The sequence below is a fragment of the Anomaloglossus baeobatrachus genome, chromosome 1 (assembly GCF_048569485.1).
Source record: "Anomaloglossus baeobatrachus isolate aAnoBae1 chromosome 1, aAnoBae1.hap1, whole genome shotgun sequence".
Taxonomy (NCBI): domain Eukaryota; kingdom Metazoa; phylum Chordata; class Amphibia; order Anura; family Aromobatidae; genus Anomaloglossus; species Anomaloglossus baeobatrachus.
In genome coordinates, this window is record NC_134353.1 from 613,150,668 (window position 1) to 613,172,654 (window position 21,987).

The 21,987-nt window shown below is 47.0% G+C and overlaps 1 protein-coding gene across 5 annotated transcripts in view; it reads left to right on the plus strand.

Annotated features, from left to right (window-relative positions):
* AOPEP (aminopeptidase O (putative)) overlaps positions 1 to 21,594 on the plus strand; it is a 670,220-nt gene extending 648,626 nt beyond the window's left edge. For 3 of the 5 annotated variants that reach the window (XM_075318588.1, XM_075318578.1, XM_075318606.1), the window contains 3 exons: positions 17,694 to 17,780; positions 18,015 to 18,107; positions 20,525 to 21,594. In XM_075318588.1, coding sequence (XP_075174703.1) covers positions 17,694 to 17,780; positions 18,015 to 18,107; positions 20,525 to 20,665 — 321 coding nt within the window. In that variant the 3' untranslated portion in view covers positions 20,666 to 21,594. Of the gene's footprint in view, positions 1 to 17,693; positions 17,781 to 18,014; positions 18,108 to 20,524 lie in introns of those variants that run through there. The other 2 variants (XM_075318598.1, XR_012724789.1) reach the window with 2 other exon arrangements.
* The last annotated feature ends 393 nt before the right edge of the window (positions 21,595 to 21,987 follow it).

Here is a 21,987-nt window from a genome sequence, read left to right on the forward strand (position 1 = left end):
CAGTCTGGCATGCCCGCTCCTGTGACTGACACCTCACTTTCAATGTGCAATCTCTATAGAGATATTAATCAAAATTCCGTATAAGATCACCATTAAGTGTCAATAAATATCAAAAAACCTTTAGAGAAAAATCCATAAGGATTCAATAAATAAAGGAAATGATGATGAAATTGATATTAAAATTAATATTTTTATTCAATGATTAAAATAAATATTAATTCCAAATCCATATAAGTACAAGGCAGGAAAAAGTCCCATAAATTATAGCAGCGGTTTACCAGGAAAATAAAGTGCTTAGTGCAAAGACCACTATAAAATAAATATCCATTTATCCTATATAGCAAAGTGCACAGTGCAAAATTAAATATCCAAGTGATATGTTATATATGATAGAGATAATAGTATAATTACCTAAATATCAAAAAAACAAAGTGTAAAGATGTATTGATTTGTAAAGGAAATTATACCTTCAATGTGGTCTGTAAATGATCCAAAGTGTGCCGCTATGCCCCAACGTGCGTTTCAGTGATCCTTTCCTCAGGGGGTGCTGGGTGCTATCAATTTCATCATCATTTCCTTTATTTATTGAATCCTTATGGATTTTTATCTAAAGGTTTTTTAATATTTATTAATCTCTATATAGAGCCTGGTGTGGGCCGGGGCAGCTCCTCAGCTCTGCTATATGCCTAAATATAAAAGTTCTGTTTGTGTCAAAACAGCTGCAACCAGTAATCTACGTGCTACATCGTTGAATTCAGAGTCTCTTTTGCCTACCTTATGTCACTCTCAGTTGAGGTAGCAAAAACCTGCTGACAGATTCTCTTTAATGGTGCTGGTCATATTAATGGGATCAACAGCTATATTAAGAACAGGACCCTAATGCTCACCCCTGTTAGTGGAGAAGTGGTCGTAATTAATTTGTATTAGAAATCCAGCCACCTTCCTACAACAGCAGTGCGTGATGTGGCCCTAGTCTCATGACAGGTGGGTTTCATCGGTGGAACTGACATCTACTATACCAGGGGTCTCAACCTGTAGTTTGGGAGCCACATGTGGCTCGCAGGCCTATGATGTGTGACTGATGGCTGTTTGCCAGCTTGATGCATTAGCACCTGGCCTATCAAACAACTATGAAGAGAAGGTCTCCAGATGGTGACTTTTGTGAGGAACCCCTTGATTTTGGTATACTGCTTCGGTGTGACTTCTGTGAAAAAGCTTTGGCTGTCATTATACTGGTAATGGGGGTGCTCATTGTCACTACTGTGAGGGTGCAGAAGTTGAATGTGACTCGTGACCCTCTCTCTTAGCTGAATGTGGCTCATGACCCTCTCTCAGAGCTGAATGTGGCTCTCAAGGTCTGTTACATTTATGACATATCCTGTGAATAAATGTACGAGATGGAAATACCTCTAACAGTCTGTAACTTAGTAGGACATAAACCAGTCTAGTCTGACATTTTCCATGCACACTACTTGTCAGGTTACCATTTCGGCAGATGTTCACCTGGGTGTTGTCAGTAATGGGGAGGTGTGAAACTTTAAAATGTCCACCGCTCAGTCCTCCAGCCATTTCCTGTCATTCCCTAACATGACTCTGTGAAGACAGCCACCTGCGTCTTTATATCCTTTATATCCATGTTAATATAGACAGACAAAGGAGGCATCTTCTTGGAATAAAGCTGGGTTTACACACTGCAACATCGCAAAGGACATCGCTGTAACGTCACCGGTTTTGTGACGTAACAGCGACCTCCCTAAGTCTCTGCTAAGTCGCTGGTGAGCAGTCAAACAGGCAAACCTGGCCAACAACGCAACAGCGATCCGGACCTGCAGAGCGACCTAGCTGGTTGTTGGGGACATTGATAAGCAGCCTTTTGAAAGGGAAGTTGCTAACAAAGTCGCTGCAAAGTCTTTCACACACTGAAACTTTCCAGCGATGCATGCTGCACAGCGGGAAACAAAGGACCTAGGAATGGTCCTCAACGATTTGTAATGATTACAACTTCACAGCAGGGGCCGGGTCGCTGATAGGTTTCACACACTGCAACATCGCAAACAACATCGCTATTGCGTCACAAAACCGGTGACGTTACAGCGATGTCGTTTGAGATGTTGCAGTGTGTAAACCCAGCTTAACTGTGAGATGGGATATCTTCTAGCAAGATATATATGTTTACACATCCCAGGTGGATGGCTTTTACTAAGCCTGTCCCTGAAGTAGGAAAATTCAGAATATTGATAGAGTAACAATGCCAGTCTTCACATGACATCCATGATTTACGATCCCTGCGTCTATTAGGAGCAGAAAAAGGCAAATGTATATTTTATGGCACTTTCATTTCCTGTGTTGTTACAGAGATTATGGCATCGACCATTTTACAAAAAGTGCCTTTGTATTTGAAAAAAAAAAAACGTTCCTTGAAACCACAGGGAGATTTCTGGAAATCTTGTTTTAATGCATCGTTTTCAGCATCTGAATTTCCAATATTTGTTTTAAGCTCTTGAAATATAAAGTATAATTGCTTAAGGGGAAAAAAAGGAATTTCTAAAACAGATTTTACATATGCTAGATGCCTTTATATGTATTGAATATGGCAATATCTAAGCCTTCATCCTGTGCACATACTACTGTTGTATTGTGTGCATTATGCCTATTGTATATAAAGAAAATGCAACATAATTCTGGAAAACTATTTCACGGGGGAGTGGAACAGCTCAATAAATAAAGCAATCATGTACCGCTAAGCCTAAAGTTGTAGACACATGCCTCGGATCAGTTTTTAGCACAGATCATGACATCATCCCTATCAGATCCCTTTTCTTTGGCTTCCACAAGTTAAAGAGACATATCCAACATTTTTAACGACTCATTCAATTCATTAACATGCCTTGCATTGGACGTAATGTACATTTTACAGAGGAATAAAATAAGGCATCAATTAGAAGGCACTCTTAAATCTTCAGATTTCCGGACAGGATTGGCCAAACTTGCAATCTTCACGTCATTGTGATTGATCCAATTTCATCCATTTTTGGTCTGTGCATCCGTTTTAACTATCAATTTGTCATTTGTTTTCTTTGTATGAAAGAAAAAAAATTACATTCTTCACCTTCCCATTAAACAGTAAAAAAGTGAATATCATAGACCACAACCGGATGGCATCTGTGAGCTACCTTTTATTTTTTTTTCCAAAATTCATTGACTTGCACACTCAATCAATAAAAAAATATGAATTTATGAACAGCAACTATAATGAGCATATGGATAGAAAAACATGGATAAAACATATAGGGGAAATTCTGACCTCTGAATGAGGCCAAAGATTTGGGTTTAGATGAAAAATCCGGAAAACTGTATTGTCATCTCCATGTCTTTTGTATGATTATATATTATATCCATAAGGCCTCTTTCACACGTCCGTGAAAATCACGCACGTTTTTTCACAGATGTGTTAAAGGTGCGTATTGCCCTCCGTGTGCCGTGTTTATAGCGCACGTGTGTTCTCCGTATGCTATCCGTGATAACACATGGAGAATGGGAACTTTCTGCTCACCTGTCCCTGGCGTTGCTGTCCGTGGTGCTGATCTATGGTCTCTGGCCCTGCCGCCTCCCCGCTGCTGCTGCTTCCGGCCCACAGTGGAGTGAATATGCAATGAGCATAATGAGCAGGGGTTGGAAGCAAGTGACAGCAGTGGCAGAGACAGCAGCGCTGGAGAAGGTGAGTATAAAAAATCCTTTTAATTCACAGACACGTGTGTTTTGTCCGGTGCGTGTCTCACGGATCACATCCGTGCAGTCCATGTGCAGTCCGTGTGACACCCTTGATTTCGGAGAAAAACGGACATGTCTACATGTGGAGCACACATGCACACGTATGCTCCACATGGACACACAGTCCATAGCAAAACACGCACGTGAGCGCAGACCCATTGATTTTAATGGGTCTACGTGTGCCCGTGTCTCCGGAACGTGAAGAAACAGACCAAACCGGAGACTTGGGCATGTGAAGGAGGCCTAAGGCATATGTTTTATATATCAATAGCAATGAATACAATTTCACAGGGGGTTGGATCTAATGGCCCTGGAGGTCCCTCCCAACTCTACCATTCTATGATTCAAGTTATAGGATCAATGTCAATGTTAATAATTAAAATGTATCAATAAAAATGAGATGCCATATGGTTGATCCATATGGGATCCGATGTTTTTTTTATACCCATAGACTTATCTAAATGAGTCTCATCCAAGAGTATTAGGCCAGGTTCCGACGAACGTATTTTATGTACGTGTGCTGTCCTTCGTAAAATCTAATAGCACGTGGACATCACATTGAGAAATGTTATTGACTAGAGCTTTTCTGATAATTTTTTTGACATGAACCGAGTGTCCGTGTGAAAAAATCCCAGCAAGCACTAGTCTCTTCCATTTTTCAGATGCGAACTGTCCATTCAAGTCTATAGGTGCACAAAAAAAAAGGGTCTCACACGAATCACCGAGGAATTACCGTTTTCAGGTAAATATTATAATTATTCACATAGGAAAAATTATTTGTTAAAAACGGACATACAGATGCCACTAGGATGGCATACGGACGGCATAAAGAAAAACCAGACGATTTTTCATATTATTTGTATTAACCCTGCCAAAAACACAGCTGACTTGACACAGAGTTTACTCTACAGATATCTAATATAGAGGAAACATTTTTTCCAAAGCGATTCATTATGTTTAATAGTCAGTAAACATTTTAATGAGGATCTGAAAGGAGCGGAGAGCTATCAGCTAACTATGTTAGCAGAGTATCCTGTCTGCCTAGCTCAACTATCCAGGTACTGGCCATGCAAAGCCTCCGAGAAGCTCCTCTATTCAGACATGATGAATGGTTGGAAGAACGCTAAGCAGCCAACATACATTAGGAAAAACTCTGGATGCTGACATTATGTTTATGTTAGATGCTTACTTAATCTTGTTTATCCTTTATAACCGTCTCCGTAGCCCTTTATGGAAGATTAATGGCTTGCACTATTTACTTTACACATCACATAATAGCAAACACACCGATGCAGCTTCTTTTCTAATTCCAGAGCCATATTCATTGAAAATGCTCTGTCATGGTAGATCATGTAACCTACCGAGCTTGAGGATACACACCCTGGTATCCCGACATTAGTATACCATATATAAATATATGCGTAACATAAATGAAATTGGCTGAAGTCATTGGTGTCACCAGATTGTGTAGATTGTGTGCAGTCAGGTAATATATGACCCTTTCCAGGAGCGCTGTGGATATTACAAACTTTTCTATGGTCAGTGACCCATTTTATATTCTAACATATAGAGTATATAAATCACAGATATAGGTAATCAATAAAAGCTTGACCTGAAGCTTTATGGATGTCATTTGGTCATGCACAATGGGGCATATCTATCAGGGCTGTAGAACTAAACGGTGCACACTGAGGTTGAAGTGTTAAAATGTACCAGATTTATACCTCTCACATACATTTGTGTACGTTTACACGTTGAATATTTGCTGCAGATTTTCTGCTGAGCGTTGGTGTGTCGCCCTGGGCAAGCCAGGGGACACAGATAACAACACACACGCACCCCACATTCCCTGTAGGTACACCAGCTAACCCATAAATCCTTGTTGCCTTCCTCCAGAGGTTGATGATGCACACCAGGGGGTGGGCCAGGCGGTTGGCTCCGCCCACCGAGGAGCTCACAACTCTGGAGGCAGGAAGTAACCAGGCAGTTAGCCCAGGGAGGGCAAGTGTGAGGAGCTAAGTGGAGGAGTTAAGAAAGTGAAAGTGAAAGTAGTAAAGGAGACAAGCAAGTAAAGTGACAGAAAGCCTGAAGTTGGTCTGTGGCTGTGTGCCCAGACGGAGTCAGCAAGGTCAGCAGACAGCGGTGAAGATCTGCAGTGGGACTGTCTGGAGGTTGCTGGAAGGGCCGCGGAGGCTGTGTGTATCCAGGGCCTGGAGCAGTATACAAAGGGCAGTCAGTACCAGAGCAGGGGCTTTCGGATCCCAGCAAGGCTTGGAGTCGCTGTAAATTGCTAAATCCGTTAGTGAAGGGGACGTAGATCTCCCAACAAGCAAGTCCTGATTGAGGGCAAAGGTCCAACCACAACGGGGAAACACCGCCACCGCCAAGGCACCAGTTTCCCAGGGCCGGCGCCTGCGGGCAAAGTGTGGAGCTCCTCCGGCACAGATTGCAGTCGGGGAGCGGGTAACCGGTGGGAATCCACCGCTACCAAACAGACATTTCGAAGGTGCAGGGAAGAGACCGTCACCGCTAACTGCAGGGAACCGCAGCACCGTGAACCGTCCGAGGGACCCGTCCAACCAGCCGTTTGTTTACCGAGAACTGTGTCGTGTTTACTGGCTGAGTGAGTACCTCAGTGCCGCAAGGCACAGCGCTGCCCCTGCGCCCCTGCACCCCACTGGGCCCCGGGATCACCAACCCCTACCCACGGAGGGGTAACACAACACCTGGCTGCTCCCATCACCATCCCCGGGATCCCCATCCAAAGCAGCGGTGGTGCAATCACCACAACCGTGGGTGGCGTCACGAACTATAACCCCAACAGACATCCCCTTTTCACTCACGGGCGAGGAGTGTCGCTCGAGACACCCCGGGATCCGGCCTGCAGCTCGAGCCACCAGGAGCAACTGCCGGACCCGAGCAGAAGGGGTGAGCGCGGTGTGCTGACACCCTCCTCCCCGCCCGCGACAACTTGGCGTCACGAACAGGATCTTACCGCTCTGCCGTCAGGTAGAGGTGCGCCTTGTTACCGCCGGAGGCATCCGGCAGAAAAATTTCAGAAGCCGCCATCTTTGGCGCGAAAAGTTCCCGCTCGAGCGTCTTCTCGAGCAGTAGAGGCGCGAAGGCCAAAACCCCGCCCCGAGAGAGGAGGGGCCGGAAAGAGCTAAGGGGGACGGAAACAAGATGTCTGCGCCCGACGGAGCCGCTGGAGGAGCGGTGGTCGCAGCCGCAGCGGCACCCGCGGATGGGAATGGGCCTGCCCAGGTCCCGGCCGTACTGGCGGGAGGTGCCGCGGCCCCCGCGCTTGCTCAGGTCATGCCGTTTTCCTTGCCCTATGCGCCCGGAGCTGCCTGGCTACCGCAGTATGACGGGAAACCGAATGCCTTGCAGGCCTTCCGGAAAAAGCTTAACCCGTTGCTAGAGCTGTACCCCCTGACTGATAAGCAACGTGCAGCGATAGTGCTAGGCCAGTTAACCGGTGCGGCGGAGCAGGAAGCGGAGACCTGGGCCGAGGGGGACCGGCTCTCTGTAGCCACCATCTTCGAGAAGCTACAGACTGCCTTCGAGACCCGGACTGAAGCTGAGCTGAGGATGCAGTTTTACCAGTGCCGGCAACGAGCTGGGGATAGCATTCGGGACTATGCTCTACGTCTGCAGACCGCCCTCCGCACGCTGAAGCGGGTGAACTCTATTAATGAGGCGGATAGCAACAAGATGTTGGTGGAGCAATTTGCGCAGGGGATGAGGTCCCCTGAGGATCGTAAACAACTCCGGCTGTGGGCCCTGGAACACCCTGATGTGGACTTTGCTGTATTAAAGGAGCGCGCTATCAAAGCACTACAGCCCCCAGCTGCTGAAATTCTGGAACCCGTCCCGTGGCCCGTCGAGACAGCTCCCGTTGTGGCGGCTCCAGCCAAACCAACCTCCTTACTACCTGCAGCCTCAAGCAGCACAGTGGAAGAACTGGCAGCCCAGGTCCGTCGCCTGGACGGAGACCTTGCCAAAATCCTTGCTGCACTACAACCCCTGACCAGATCTCAGCCCCCAGCGCAGATACAGCTTGCTGACAGTCCTGAAGATGTTCCCTGGATGCAGCGGAGAAGCGCTAACAACCCGCGGAGCAGACCTCCAATCTGCTACAAGTGCCGTAAGCCGGGCCATGTTTACCGACAGTGCCCGTTAAACGAGCAACCCCTGGGGCCCCGGGCCAATCCTCAGGAGTAGAACACCGCGGCCCCCCGGACTGGCGAGACCGATATGTCGGGGCCCGCCCTATCATCCCTGTGGCTGTGGACGGCATACCCGTGATGGCTCTCTTGGACACTGGATCACAGGTAACTACCATACCGTACACATTGTATCAGCAATATTGGGCCACAGACGAGCTGGCGCCTCCAGACAATAGTATAAATTTGATTGCCGCTAATGGACTTCCATTGACCCAGGTGGGGTATAAAGAGGTGGCTATGACAGTGGGGCAAGCTGAACTGCAACACCAGGGTATGATTGTGATCATGAATGAGCCTAGTGATCATAACCCGAAAATAGTGTTGGGAACCAATGTGATGGAACACTGCATGGCTGATGTGTTGAACCTTTTGCAGCAGCTAGCCGCCACGGCGGCGGGGAGCCGGCAGAGGGCTGTGCAGTGTGAGATCCGCGCCCTGATGTACCGCCAGCATGTAAGCTCAACCGGAGGGGAGATTGGTGGAGTGCGAGTGATGGATGTTGCTCCATTGACTGTGCCCCCTAGGAGTGAGATGATGATCTGGTGTAGGGCAGCGGTAGGGCCTCAGGGGCGTGACTACCCTGCGATGATGGAGCCCATGCCTTCCGAACACTGGCCCACTGTAGTGGCCGCCCGAGGGGTGGTAGATGTGAAGAAAGGGAGAGTGCCTGTGAGAGTGTTAAACTGTGGGGAGGAAGAAGTCAGGCTCCCCCGGTATGCCACAATTGCCAAACTGCTCACCCTGGACCCTCACACTATCCAGGAAGCCCGTCCATCCACACTCCCACCTACCACCAGCACTTCCCCATCCCAGGGGGACACCAAGGAGTGGCACCAACAGCTACATGTGGGCACTGATGATACCCCTACACATCACAGGGCAGGGGTACACAGGGTAGTGCAGGAGTACGAACAGGTTTTCAGTAAGCACCCCCTAGACTTCGGGCAGATCAAGGGGGTCCAACACCACATTCCCACGGGTGAACATCCCCCTATCAAAGAGAGGTATAGACCTATTCCCCCTGCACATTACCAGTGTGCCAAAGATATGTTGAAGAATATGAAGGAGGCAGGGGTTATTCGGAACAGTTGTAGTCCCTGGGCCGCTCCGTTGGTACTGGTCAAGAAGAAGGATGGTACCATGCGGATGTGTGTGGACTACCGGAAGATCAACCAGATAACCCATAAAGATGCCTATCCATTGCCTCGTATTGAAGAATCTTTGGCTGCACTGAGAACTGCAAACTACTTCTCGACCCTTGACCTCACCAGCGGATACTGGCAAGTGGCCGTGGCCCCCGAGGACCGGGAGAAGACCGCCTTCACCACCCCGATGGGGCTCTGCGAATTCAATAGCATGCCGTTTGGGCTGTGCAATGCCCCCGGGACCTTCCAACGGTTGATGGAGTGCTGTCTGGGACATTTAAACTTCGAGACCGTCCTGCTGTATTTGGATGATGTGATTGTTTATTCCCAGACGTATGAAGCCCATCTGGAGCACCTGGCCGAGGTGTTCGCGTCCCTTGCCAAGTTCGGGATGAAGTTGAAGCCCTCGAAGTGCCATCTGCTGAAACCCAGGGTGCAGTATCTAGGACATGTGGTGAGTGCGGATGGTGTTGCCCCCGACCCTGAGAAGATCACTGCCATCCAGAGCTGGCCGAGACCAACCACAGTGAGGGAAGTAAGGCAGTTCCTGGGTCTGGTAGGGTACTATCGGCGCTTTATAAAGGGGTACACGAAGATGGCTGCCCCCATGCAAGATCTCCTCTTGGGACAGACCAAAGGTGGTAGACCCATTGGAGCCCCACTGTTGTGGGAGGACAAGCATGAGGAGTCCTTTGGCCAGTTGAAGGCGGCCTTGACCGGAGAAGAGGTCTTGGCGTACCCTGACTATGGGCGCCCGTTCATTCTCCACACGGACGCCAGTAACGTGGGGCTAGGAGCGGTCTTGTCCCAGGTCCAGGATGGAAAGGAGAAGGTGATTGCCTACGCCAGCCGAAAACTCCGGCCGACCGAAAGGAACCCTGAGAACTATAGCTCCTTCAAGCTCGAGCTATTGGCGTTGGTGTGGGCTATCACAGAGCGGTTCCGCCACTACCTGGCGGCAGCAAAATTCACCGCGTTTACGGACAACAATCCGTTAACTCACCTGAACACGGCCAAGTTGGGCGCGCTGGAGCAGCGGTGGGTAGCCCGGTTAGCCAACTATGATTTCACCATAAAGTACCGAGCTGGCCGTGTCAAAATCAATGCAGATGCACTCTCCCGGATGCCCCATTTGTCAGAAGAGGGGTGTGAGGACGACGACCTCGAGGAGATTGAGTTGCCTGCGTTTCACCAGCCGCCTACTGAGAAGGTACAGGTATGTCAGCAAAGGGTGGATCTGGACACGCGGCCCAGTCGAGAGTGGCAGGACGCCCAGGACCAAGCGCCGGCTGTCCGCCTTGTCAAGACTCTGGTGGAACAAGGCGCCATGGGAATGGACCCCAGCGCTCCAGCCGAAGCCCAACGCTTGTGGAAAGAACGGAAACGGCTTTACCTACACCAAGGGAGGCTGTACCGTGAGCTGATCAACCCGAAGACCCATGAGAAAATATGCCAGTTAATCGTTCCTCAGGCTGATGTCGCTACTGTACTGCGGGCATACCATGATGGTGCTGGCCACTTCGGGTGGAAGAAGCTGGAGATGCTGTTGAGGGAGCGGTTCTATTGGAGTGGGATGCGTGAATCGGTGGAAGCCTGGTGCCGAGAGTGCGGTCCTTGTACGCTGAGGAGAAAGGATGAGACTAGCCAGAGGGCACCGTTACATCCCATAGTCACCCATCAGCCGCTGGAACTGGTCGCCCTAGACCATGTTAAGCTCACCCCTAGCCGAAGTGGGTACGCCTACGCATTGACCATGGTAGACCACTACTCAAGATTTATGGTGGTAGTCCCCGTCAAGGACCTGACTGGTCGAACTGCTGCTCGTGCGTTCCAGGCTTATTTCTGCCGACCTCATGGGTACCCCGAGAAGGTGCTGACTGACCAAGGCCCGGCTTTTGAAGCAGAGGTGTTTCACGAATTCTGCCAGTTGTACGGCTGCAAGAAGATCCGGACCACTCCGTACCACGCCCAAACCAACGGCATGTGCGAGAAGATGAATCACTTGGTCCTGGGGCTCCTCAAGACGCTACCGCTGGAAGAACGGAACATGTGGCCGGAAAAGTTACCCGACTTGGTCGACATGTACAATAATATCCCAACCAGCTCGACGAAGTGCACCCCAGCGTATCTGATGAGGGCTCGGCCTGGCCGCCTGCCGGTGGATCTGGAGATGGGGTTGGAAGCTCCGGAAGCACTCCCTTCAACGGCAGAGTGGGAGAGTCGGAGGAGGGCCCAGTACCGGCAAATCCAGGAGTATGTGGAGAAAAACCTCAGTCGAAGTCGAGAACAGCAAGAGCACCGGTTCAACCAGAAGGCGCCTGCAGGTCCTTTCCAGCCAGGAGATGTGGTGCTGAAACGGAGGAGAAAAGCCCACAAACTGGATGACCAGTGGGAGCAAGTCCCTTACGTCGTACAACCCACCGAGTGGGACAATGGGAAGACCTACCAGATCAGTCGTGACCAAGGGGGCACCCTGGCCACAGTTTCTCGGGACCATCTAAAAAAATGCCCCCCAGCGTTGAAAGCAGAGGCTGAAGTACCGGTCCCTCCACCAGTGGAAAAGGCAGCAGAGGTAATCCACACTGTGATGGGTGACTTCCCAGCAAACTGGCCTACACAGAACGGCGCGGTGATACTTCCAGTGATACTGTTCCCACAACCCGTGGATGAAGAAGTAGTGGAAGTGGTCAACCGTGAGCCAGAACTAGTGCCAGTGCCCAGGGATGAACCTGTACCCAGCTCCCCTGCACCTCCGCCTGCCCCACACTGTAGCAGGGAGGAGGAACTGATTGTTCCCTCTACCCCACTGTCTAGTACCACTGACACCGGGCCCCGAAGGTCCACCCGTTCCAACCTAGGTAGACCCCCACTTAGGTACAGGGAGACCGTTCTATGAGTAACAGGGGCCCGCAGATGTAAAAGAGTGTTATTTGTATGTTTGAAAGTTTTGAAAATGAAAAATGATTTACCGAAGTTTACCTGATTGTCTGCTTGATTGAACCGGCTGGAGCTGGCACCGTTGTCCCCGTGGGGACCGTTTAAAATGCATGGGAACTATCCATGGACAAGCCCGTGAACTCTGCAGGGCAACCACAAACGTTAAGTGGCATGTAAATATGTTGGGTACCGTTACCGTTTCCGCAATGCCGCCTCCGGAGAGGCAGGTTGGAGGGAGGGCCCTGAGCAGAGCAGGCCAGGGCCCAGCCACCAAAGGAACCGGTGGCCACCCTCTGGAGGGGAAGGACAGATCCCGCTCGGGTAACTTGTGCTGGACTGTGGGTCAAGGGGTGCTGCCTGGGTTTTAGGGGCAGCATCAGGGCCAGGTTGCTTGGGTGGGAGAGAGCGGAAACCGTGACCGTACACTGTTGCAACGTTAAAGTAAATGTGCCTCCCGTCTTGGGAAGAGTTTTTGATTAAAAATGTATATTATTTACCGTTAATAATGTTATACCGTTTTACATTTTCAGAAAACAAAAAGGAAAATAAAACCGGTGTTGGACGGGCAGCCCGAGGACGGTCTGCGTTTTGCTAAGGGGGAATGTGTCGCCCTGGGCAAGCCAGGGGACACAGATAACAACACACACGCACCCCACATTCCCTGTAGGTACACCAGCTAACCCATAAATCCTTGTTGCCTTCCTCCAGAGGTTGATGATGCACACCAGGGGGTGGGCCAGGCGGTTGGCTCCGCCCACCGAGGAGCTCACAACTCTGGAGGCAGGAAGTAACCAGGCAGTTAGCCCAGGGAGGGCAAGTGTGAGGAGCTAAGTGGAGGAGTTAAGAAAGTGAAAGTGAAAGTAGTAAAGGAGACAAGCAAGTAAAGTGACAGAAAGCCTGAAGTTGGTCTGTGGCTGTGTGCCCAGACGGAGTCAGCAAGGTCAGCAGACAGCGGTGAAGATCTGCAGTGGGACTGTCTGGAGGTTGCTGGAAGGGCCGCGGAGGCTGTGTGTATCCAGGGCCTGGAGCAGTATACAAAGGGCAGTCAGTACCAGAGCAGGGGCTTTCGGATCCCAGCAAGGCTTGGAGTCGCTGTAAATTGCTAAATCCGTTAGTGAAGGGGACGTAGATCTCCCAACAAGCAAGTCCTGATTGAGGGCAAAGGTCCAACCACAACGGGGAAACACCGCCACCGCCAAGGCACCAGTTTCCCAGGGCCGGCGCCTGCGGGCAAAGTGTGGAGCTCCTCCGGCACAGATTGCAGTCGGGGAGCGGGTAACCGGTGGGAATCCACCGCTACCAAACAGACATTTCGAAGGTGCAGGGAAGAGACCGTCACCGCTAACTGCAGGGAACCGCAGCACCGTGAACCGTCCGAGGGACCCGTCCAACCAGCCGTTTGTTTACCGAGAACTGTGTCGTGTTTACTGGCTGAGTGAGTACCTCAGTGCCGCAAGGCACAGCGCTGCCCCTGCGCCCCTGCACCCCACTGGGCCCCGGGATCACCAACCCCTACCCACGGAGGGGTAACACAACACCTGGCTGCTCCCATCACCATCCCCGGGATCCCCATCCAAAGCAGCGGTGGTGCAATCACCACAACCGTGGGTGGCGTCACGAACTATAACCCCAACAGACATCCCCTTTTCACTCACGGGCGAGGAGTGTCGCTCGAGACACCCCGGGATCCGGCCTGCAGCTCGAGCCACCAGGAGCAACTGCCGGACCCGAGCAGAAGGGGTGAGCGCGGTGTGCTGACACCCTCCTCCCCGCCCGCGACATTGGCAAGAAAAATGCTGCTAAAAATGCGGACACTTATGACTCGTTTCACTTGATTTATTTTTTTTTAACATTCATTTGAATGAGTTAAAAACATTAAAAGAATTGACATGCTGTGGATTTGAAAAGACTTCCAGTGATTTCAGAAATCATAAGGGTGCTTTACACGCTGCGACATCACTAACGATATATCGTCGGGGTCACAGTGTTTGTGACGCACATGCGGCACCGCTAGTGACATCGCAGCGTGTGACAGCTAGGAGCAACGATCTACGATCGCAAAAATGTCAAAAATCGTTGACACGTTGCTCCTTTTCATAATATCGTTGGTGGTGCATGCCGCTGGTTGTTCGTCGTTCCTGCGGCATCACACATCGCTGTGTGTGACACCGCAGGAACGATGAACATCTCCTTACCTGCGTCCACCGGAAATGAGGAAGGAAGGAGGTGGACGGCATGTTCCGGCCGTTCATCTCCGCCCCTCCTCTGCTATTGGGCGGCCGCTTAGTGACGCCGCAGTGATGTCGCTATGACGCCGAACGCACCTCCCCCTTGAAGGAGGGATTTTTCAGCGGTCACAGCGACGTCGCTGAACAGGTATGTGCGTGTGACGCTGCCGTAGCGATATTGTTCGCTACGGCAGCGATCACCAAATGTCACACGAACGACGGGGGCGGGTGCTATCGCTCGCAACATCGCTAGCAATTGCTAGCGATATCGCATCGTGTAACGCACCCTTTATTTATTTTCTTGGTGCTGTCACAGCGTTTCTTCCATGGAAAAACGCAGAGTGTGAACAAGCCTTTAGACTCTATAGTCTAAGGGGTACTCTGCACACTACGACATCGCAAGCCGATGCTTGCGATTCCGAGCGTGATAGTCCCCGCCCCCGTCGCAGCAGCAATATCTTGTGATTGCTGCCGTAGCGAACATTATCGCTACGGCAGCTTCACATGCACTCACCTGCCCTGCGATGTCGCTCTGGCCGGCGAACTGCCTCCTTACTAAGGGGGCGGGTCGTGCGGCGTCACAGCGACATCACACGGCAGGTGGCCAATAGAAGCGGAGGTGCGGAGATGAGCGGGACATAAACATCCCCCCCACCTCCGTCCTTCCGCATAGCCAGTGTGAGCAGCAGTGATGCAGGTAGGAGATGTTCCTCGCTCCTGCGGCTTCATACACAGCGATGTGTGCTGCCCCAGGGGAACGAGGAACAACATCGTACCGCCGCTGCTGCTACATTATAGAAATGTCGGACACTACACCGATGATACGATTAACGAGCGCAAAAGCGTCGTAATTGTATCATAAAGGATTTACACACTACGATATCGACAGCGACGCCGGATGTGCGTCACTTTCGATTTAACCCCACCGACATCGCATCTGCGATATCATAGTGTGCAAAGTACCCCTAAGGGTGAAGTTAGGTGGCTGAGTATGGGGAGCCCTCATTTCCATGTGATTGTCCTGTGTAAACAGGCTGCTGATCACCCAATGAACAAACAAAACGCTTGACAGTTGGGTGAAATTGTTTTTAGGCTTGTGTTATCAGAACCTGTGCTGCCGAGAACTGTGGCACTCTATGCACAAAGACTGATCTATTACTCATCATTTTGTGTGCCTGGAAATTCGTCTGTCCTATGTAAACATGCTATTATATGACCACCAATTGGCTTCTATGTAGTTTAATGGCAGCCTTCATGCTGGGTAAACATGCTTTACGTTTTCACCACCTATTATTTGGCCTACTTTGTACCATTAATGTGCACCATAGTTTTAGCACAATTTTTGGTGCGTGATGTCACACATTAGACCACACGCTTTTCCAGCTAGGCCACTCTTATTTTCAACTATTCTATGGTTACTTGTGAGGCAAAGCACAGAAGTTGCCATAAAAGACAGTAGCTTGGTACAAATTCTTCCTGAAATACATTTAACTTGCTAAATACAAACTATTATATTCAAATACATTAAGATTATTCAGTCTACCAATTGCAAATCTTCTTAAGCACCATAAACTTTATATAGCTGTTGTCTGGCTCTCTATGTGAGCACTGGTGGCAGATTACTCCTTTAGGCCACGTGCACACTGTGAGTATTTGGTGAAATTTTGACCTCGGTATTTGTAGCCAAGACCAGGAGTGAGTGATAAATCCAGAAGTGGTGCCCATGTGCTATTACACTTTTTCTCTGATTGTCCCACTCCTGGCTTTCCCTTACAAATACTGAGGTAAAAACTCACCAAATGTATAACATGTGAATGTGGCCTTAGAGAACAAAAGCATCTGCAGTCACAAATGGGACATGTCTCTACATACAATTTTCTGTCAGGGACCTCATACGTTTTAGATTGTCAGGCAAAACCCATCAAACTCATCTAGTTCAGACAATGGTGGCCTTTAGGTTTGTGTAGTTTATACATACCCACCAAAGATGGTGCTTGTTTCTAAATTGAGTACAGAGTATTCCTTAGGCCGGAGTCACATTTGTGAGAGACTTGCACGAGTCTCGCATCGCATCAGCTTGCATGGCTGCACACTCTGCTGACAGGGGCACTTCAGCTGCATATATTTCTATGCAGCTGAGACCCTCCTGTCAGGAGAGTGTGCGGCCGTGTTGAGTGACGCGAGACTCTCGCAAGTGTGACTCTGGCCTTAGGCTGCAATAATGAATTGGTTTTCAGAAAGTTAGGAGTCAGTTAGTCCACACCGTGGAGCAGATGCCACCTGTATGCATCAGTCATTCCTACACCTTAGTTATCTGTATGATACCAAACATGCAAACATACATGTAGACAGTATTCTTGTTTGTCAGAATCCAATACGTGATAATTCTGCTACCAATTCATGGAATGTGGGCATCAACTGTTCAATACAGATTATTTTAGGAAATCTTAGTTTTTCTCCTAATTGTTTTCTCTGCTTCATTAGTTTTTGTGAGATTTTACCACAGACTGTGACATTAATTCTCTTGTATTACACTTTTTTGCATGTGCTCATATCCCAAGTTGACAATTGAATTAGTCTTAAAGCACCACTCCAACACTTTTTTTTTTTCAGCTTGGAGTGGCACCTTTAACCTAAGGTCCCTGCACCCACTCTTATACTCACCCTCCGGTGTCTTCACCTTTTACTGACACCATTGCAATCCCATGGCGTCATCTTGTGACCACAACTTCTCAGTGTCTGGAAGTCAGAAGTTATGTCACAAACGCTCTATGAGAGCCAGAACAAGGCTCTCATAGACTTGTATTGAGTTGTAACCTCCGGCATGCTTCATGAAACCCTGGAACAACCGGCAGGTCACAAACTGCCGAAGACCGAAGGGAGCGGCGGTCATACAAGATGAAGATAGCGGCGAAGAAATATAGGAGTAAAATCAGGGAACTCCAGCCGTGAAATAAAAAAAACAACTTTACCAAATCCTCATTGTACTAATGCTTGTTAAAAACAAAACTTGCATTATATAAATTGAGCTGAATATCCAACTTCACGTTTTGTCAATTTTATTTCTGTAATTATGTTCTGCTAAATGTATCATTTAGATTTATAGTGATGATAACAGTTTGGTGTTCCTTATGCACCACTCCAAATTGTTACATCATTCTTGTCGACAGACACTAAAAGGGGACCAATAATAAGGGATACTCCAACCTCATTAATGCGATATTATAAAAAATACTACGTACTACTACATTGTGACGCCAATACTTGATGCTTTATGTAAACATGTTTGTGGTTATTATAGCTATGTGCCTAAATTATTGTATACACTTAACAAGAAAATTGTACATTGCCTGCGCATAATTAATTTACATTTTCTCTTACAGATCCGACATAGATGGTGTGAGCTGGTTATAAAACATAAGTATATTGCATCTTACAAGGATGTGGAGACATTTTTACTCCAGGACCAGGTGTGTAAACCACTTCTTTAGTTTTATTTTTCATCTTTCCTAAATGTTCTACTACTTCCCTTGATAGCGTACCAGTAAGTTTCCAGTAAATAAATGTTCCCATAGGATCTCCAAGTGTTATTACGTTAGGAAACAATACGTAACACACTAATGTCTCGTCTTTTATAGTTGAAATATAGTAATTATTTAAATTATGTATAGACACTTGCCCTTTCGATATACAACTGTATTTAGGTTTTTGAAGAAAGCCTCCACATGATACATTTAGTTGACCTGAAGTCAGAAAAAATGAAATATCCTCTACAACTGATCACTGACTTTCATAAGGTACAGTTTATATTTGCTTCATGTCACAATTCCCTTCTCATATTAATAATATAGCAACTGAATTGATCCTTGGGTCAAATACTTCAAGGTTAAAATGCGTTAGTGGAATTAGAAATGCTGGGCTAAGATTTTACGTTCCACATTTATTACAGTTGGGTACTGGGATTTATTCACATGAAACCTAAACATCGACTTAAAGGGAATGTTCCATCTCAGACATTTATGGCATGTCCACAGATATGCCATAATGCAGGGTAAACAGGCCCACTACTGATAAACCTATCAATGTTGAGAAAGGGTGTCTGGAATGCCAAGCAGAATAGTGTAGTGTACGCTCACGGGCACCATTGCACCATGCATTGACCTTAGGGCTGCCGGACTTTAGAATGCATTGCAGTGGTGTCTACCCTATTGTTTTCCAATCTATCTTAAAGGATTGTCCCCGTTCAAAAAAAATTGTTCCTGATTGCAGTTTGCTACTAAACCTCACCATCCCCATGTTCAGCGCTGAGTCTCTGGCAATGCTCCCGGTGTCCATGATTGGCTGTGGCAGCCAATTAGTTAGCGCACCAGCTCCAAAAGGTGGATGTCCAACTACACAGGCAGAGTTGCTGAACCCACTCACTGGCTACCGCGCTGTTAACTCACCATCAATGCCGCAGCAAATAGCGGACACCGATATCAGCACCAGAGACTCTTGACCCAGGTACAATGAGTAAAGAGGGGTTTATTTTTTCTTTATAACAAACTGTATCCAGGAACAAAGATTTTCTGAAAGGGGACAACCCCCTTTTATTACTTGTCATAATAGCCTAAGTAGAGGGACTGGCAGTTCTTTGGTTGCCCCCTGGATAAGTTAGGATTTATGAATTGTCTTTGAAGCCCTTACAGTAATGTTCACGCCCTCCATATGGAGATAATCACTTGTTTTGTGGTCTGAAGGGGTCCAAGATTTTTGGGCTGGGGTCACACATTCCAGCCACAGGATGGTAGTATGCTGCATGGCCAATAACACACACACAGTCTACTGTGAATTGTTCAGTGGTTCTGTACACACAGGAGGAGCACAAACAACTACTGCCCTGCAGTCAGTATATGAGGACCCATCTTTTGTCTTCCTAGACTAATATTTCAGAGTTACTTGTTTTCTTATTTCTTCTGAACGTGGTTTGGATTGGTTCATGCAGAAAAAAACCTTATGAATATTTTATGAGTCAGTTCTGCTAATTGCACTTTACATAAAATATATCATATCAAATTATCCTGCAACTTGTAATATTGTACTGTTTTAGGGTGCCATTACACCTTCAATAGCTGTCAGTCAAATGATTGATTCTTGGACTCTGCTAAACCCTTTCACATATACACATGCACACAGAGTGTGGCAAAGTTTGCATGATTTTTTTTTTGTTTAGGAAGTTAGGAAGAACGACAAGTTCAACTTGCTCCATCTTTCTTTCTTTTAAAAGTGTTACCTTGTTTTTTTGACAATAGTCTGAAGTCACTCTATGTGACTCCTTACATTGTATGGATCTAGAAGTCTACGATTAGATGTACTTGACCTCGCTCAATAAAAGTGATTTGAGAACATGAAGCCGGAATCTGGTCAGAAGTATGCAAATTGCATACATGACTGCCTAATCTCTCCTGCAATACCGGAGAATCCTGATGGTGTGTGGTGCGCACACTGTAAGAATTTAGAGTGACTGCAGACTATTATCAGCAGACCAGACAACCCCTTTAAAATCCCTGAAATCAGCAGATTCAGCCAAATTTGTTCTAATGTCTAAGAGCAAGCACCTTCACTCTTTGTCTAAGGGGCATGTTTTGGGAATAGGCTAGCATTCTTGCCTTTGGTGCCAAATCACCTCTTTCCACCACATCAATTGTAGTTTTCATGGTAGCTGCTATCCGAAGAATCTTGTAGCTATCCTTTCAATTTTTGAAGGTCTAAACTGAAGAAATTACAGTACTTTTCTTTTCTTGATCAATGCATTTTAAATGATCTTGGAAACGTTACTGAGCAGATATATTCCCTTGTATAATAGTCATAACGTCATATAGTCATAAAGATATTGGCATAACAAAAAACCTGGAACTGAGCTTAATAAGCCTATTTTTACTACTTATGTGGTATTTCTGCCTCCGTACAAATTCCCAACATGACCGGTTGTATACAAGAAGTGTACTGTACATATTCCAAGCTTTGTTTGGATTTTTATACCCTATACATCATGGCGTAGTATTTGGATTTCTTTATGGAATCCTATAAAAGTCTTGGCTATTTTGTAACCATAGTGAGTAATAAAGGGTGTAGTCTTAATGGGGTGTGAATGGGATGGGAACTGTATAAGCGTGTTTGACTACAGAATCTTCTCTTTTACTGAAGTGTTTACTTGTTCTTTTCTTCTTAACAGGCCATGGGTGTGTATCTCTATGGAGAATTAATGGTGAACGAGGATGCCAGACAGCAAGAACTTGCACACAGATGCTTTGCTGCTGTCAGAGATCAAATGGATGTATCCTGTGTAAAAGTGGTGGGAGAAATGTTGTTTTAATGGATTGACTTCCATAGAACAATGCCGTGACTGAAAACGGCCAAACTCTCAGTGTGGTCATGTTAATGCAAGTTAAACTGGATAGGATTAAGTTGTGAACTATGGGTGGATTACTTGTTCTAGAACAAGGCCGTACTAGGAGCCTGGCCTCCAGCACATTACCTCAATGTTAGGAGCTAAGTCTGTGTGGTATGTTTCAAGTGCAAGTTGAAAGATAGTAGGTAATCCTAGTCTCAGACTGTCTGTAATGTCTCATCCAGCATTTTCACATTTCTATGCAGTAGTTAAAAATAAAATCCTTTTACTACTTTCTAAAAATGCAACACGTGCCGCCTACATATCTGTGTGTCTCCAAGTGATTCCCATCCTTCATAGTAAAACCTAAGTTATGAAAGTGCACAACCACAGTATTAGGGATTTCTTTATAAATGGATATTGTAGACTAGACTTGTAGCGATGTCAGATCAAGGTTTTATTCACAATTATGTGTTTCGTAAGGGATACCTTAGTACACAAACAAGTTCTTACCTATTTATTTCTCTTGGCTCTACATAGTTCAACATAAGTGACCACCAGTATAAAGCTAGGTTCACACATGCATATTTCACGGACGCAATATCGAGAGACCCATGATCGATTTGAACATTGTAGTCGGCTTGCACACCCGTGAAATTCACTCGTATGAACCCAACCTAAACATCATTCTCTTGATACTATGGTGGGAGATGTTTATGCTGTATGTGCCTATTTAGACACCTAATGGTTGGGATGTGAATAAAAACCTGTAGAGAGTTTTACTAGCATGTCTGAATAGTGTATTCACTCTCATCGTAAGAAAGTAGAGTCGTTGATGAAATTTACATAAAGGTGGACACATTTGTCCAAAAACTGGGCCAGGTCTCATCATTCAAAAGCGGGATAGCATATTTTACATATATCTTTTATTTTTTATATATATATATATATATATATATATATATATATATATATATATATATATATATATATAATGTACGCCCGCACATAGGCATTACACAACTGAGTGAATAAGGCAATAAAACACTCTTTGAAAGGATTTTCTATGAAGTTTTAGTGTCAGGCTTTGCTGGAGCAATATTTGAATACCCCGAGGTAACCTCAGTGCTGTTTGCACATGCAAGTTTAACACATATTCATTTGGTTTGGTATGAAGGTCTTCTGTAGTGCAGCATACTTCAGATATTTGTCTAATGAAATAACACAATCAATCGTTGTCCTCGTGTCGTTCTGGAGGTTTCCCCTTATCTGGAGGTTTTGACTTTGGACACAGAAAATAACATGTG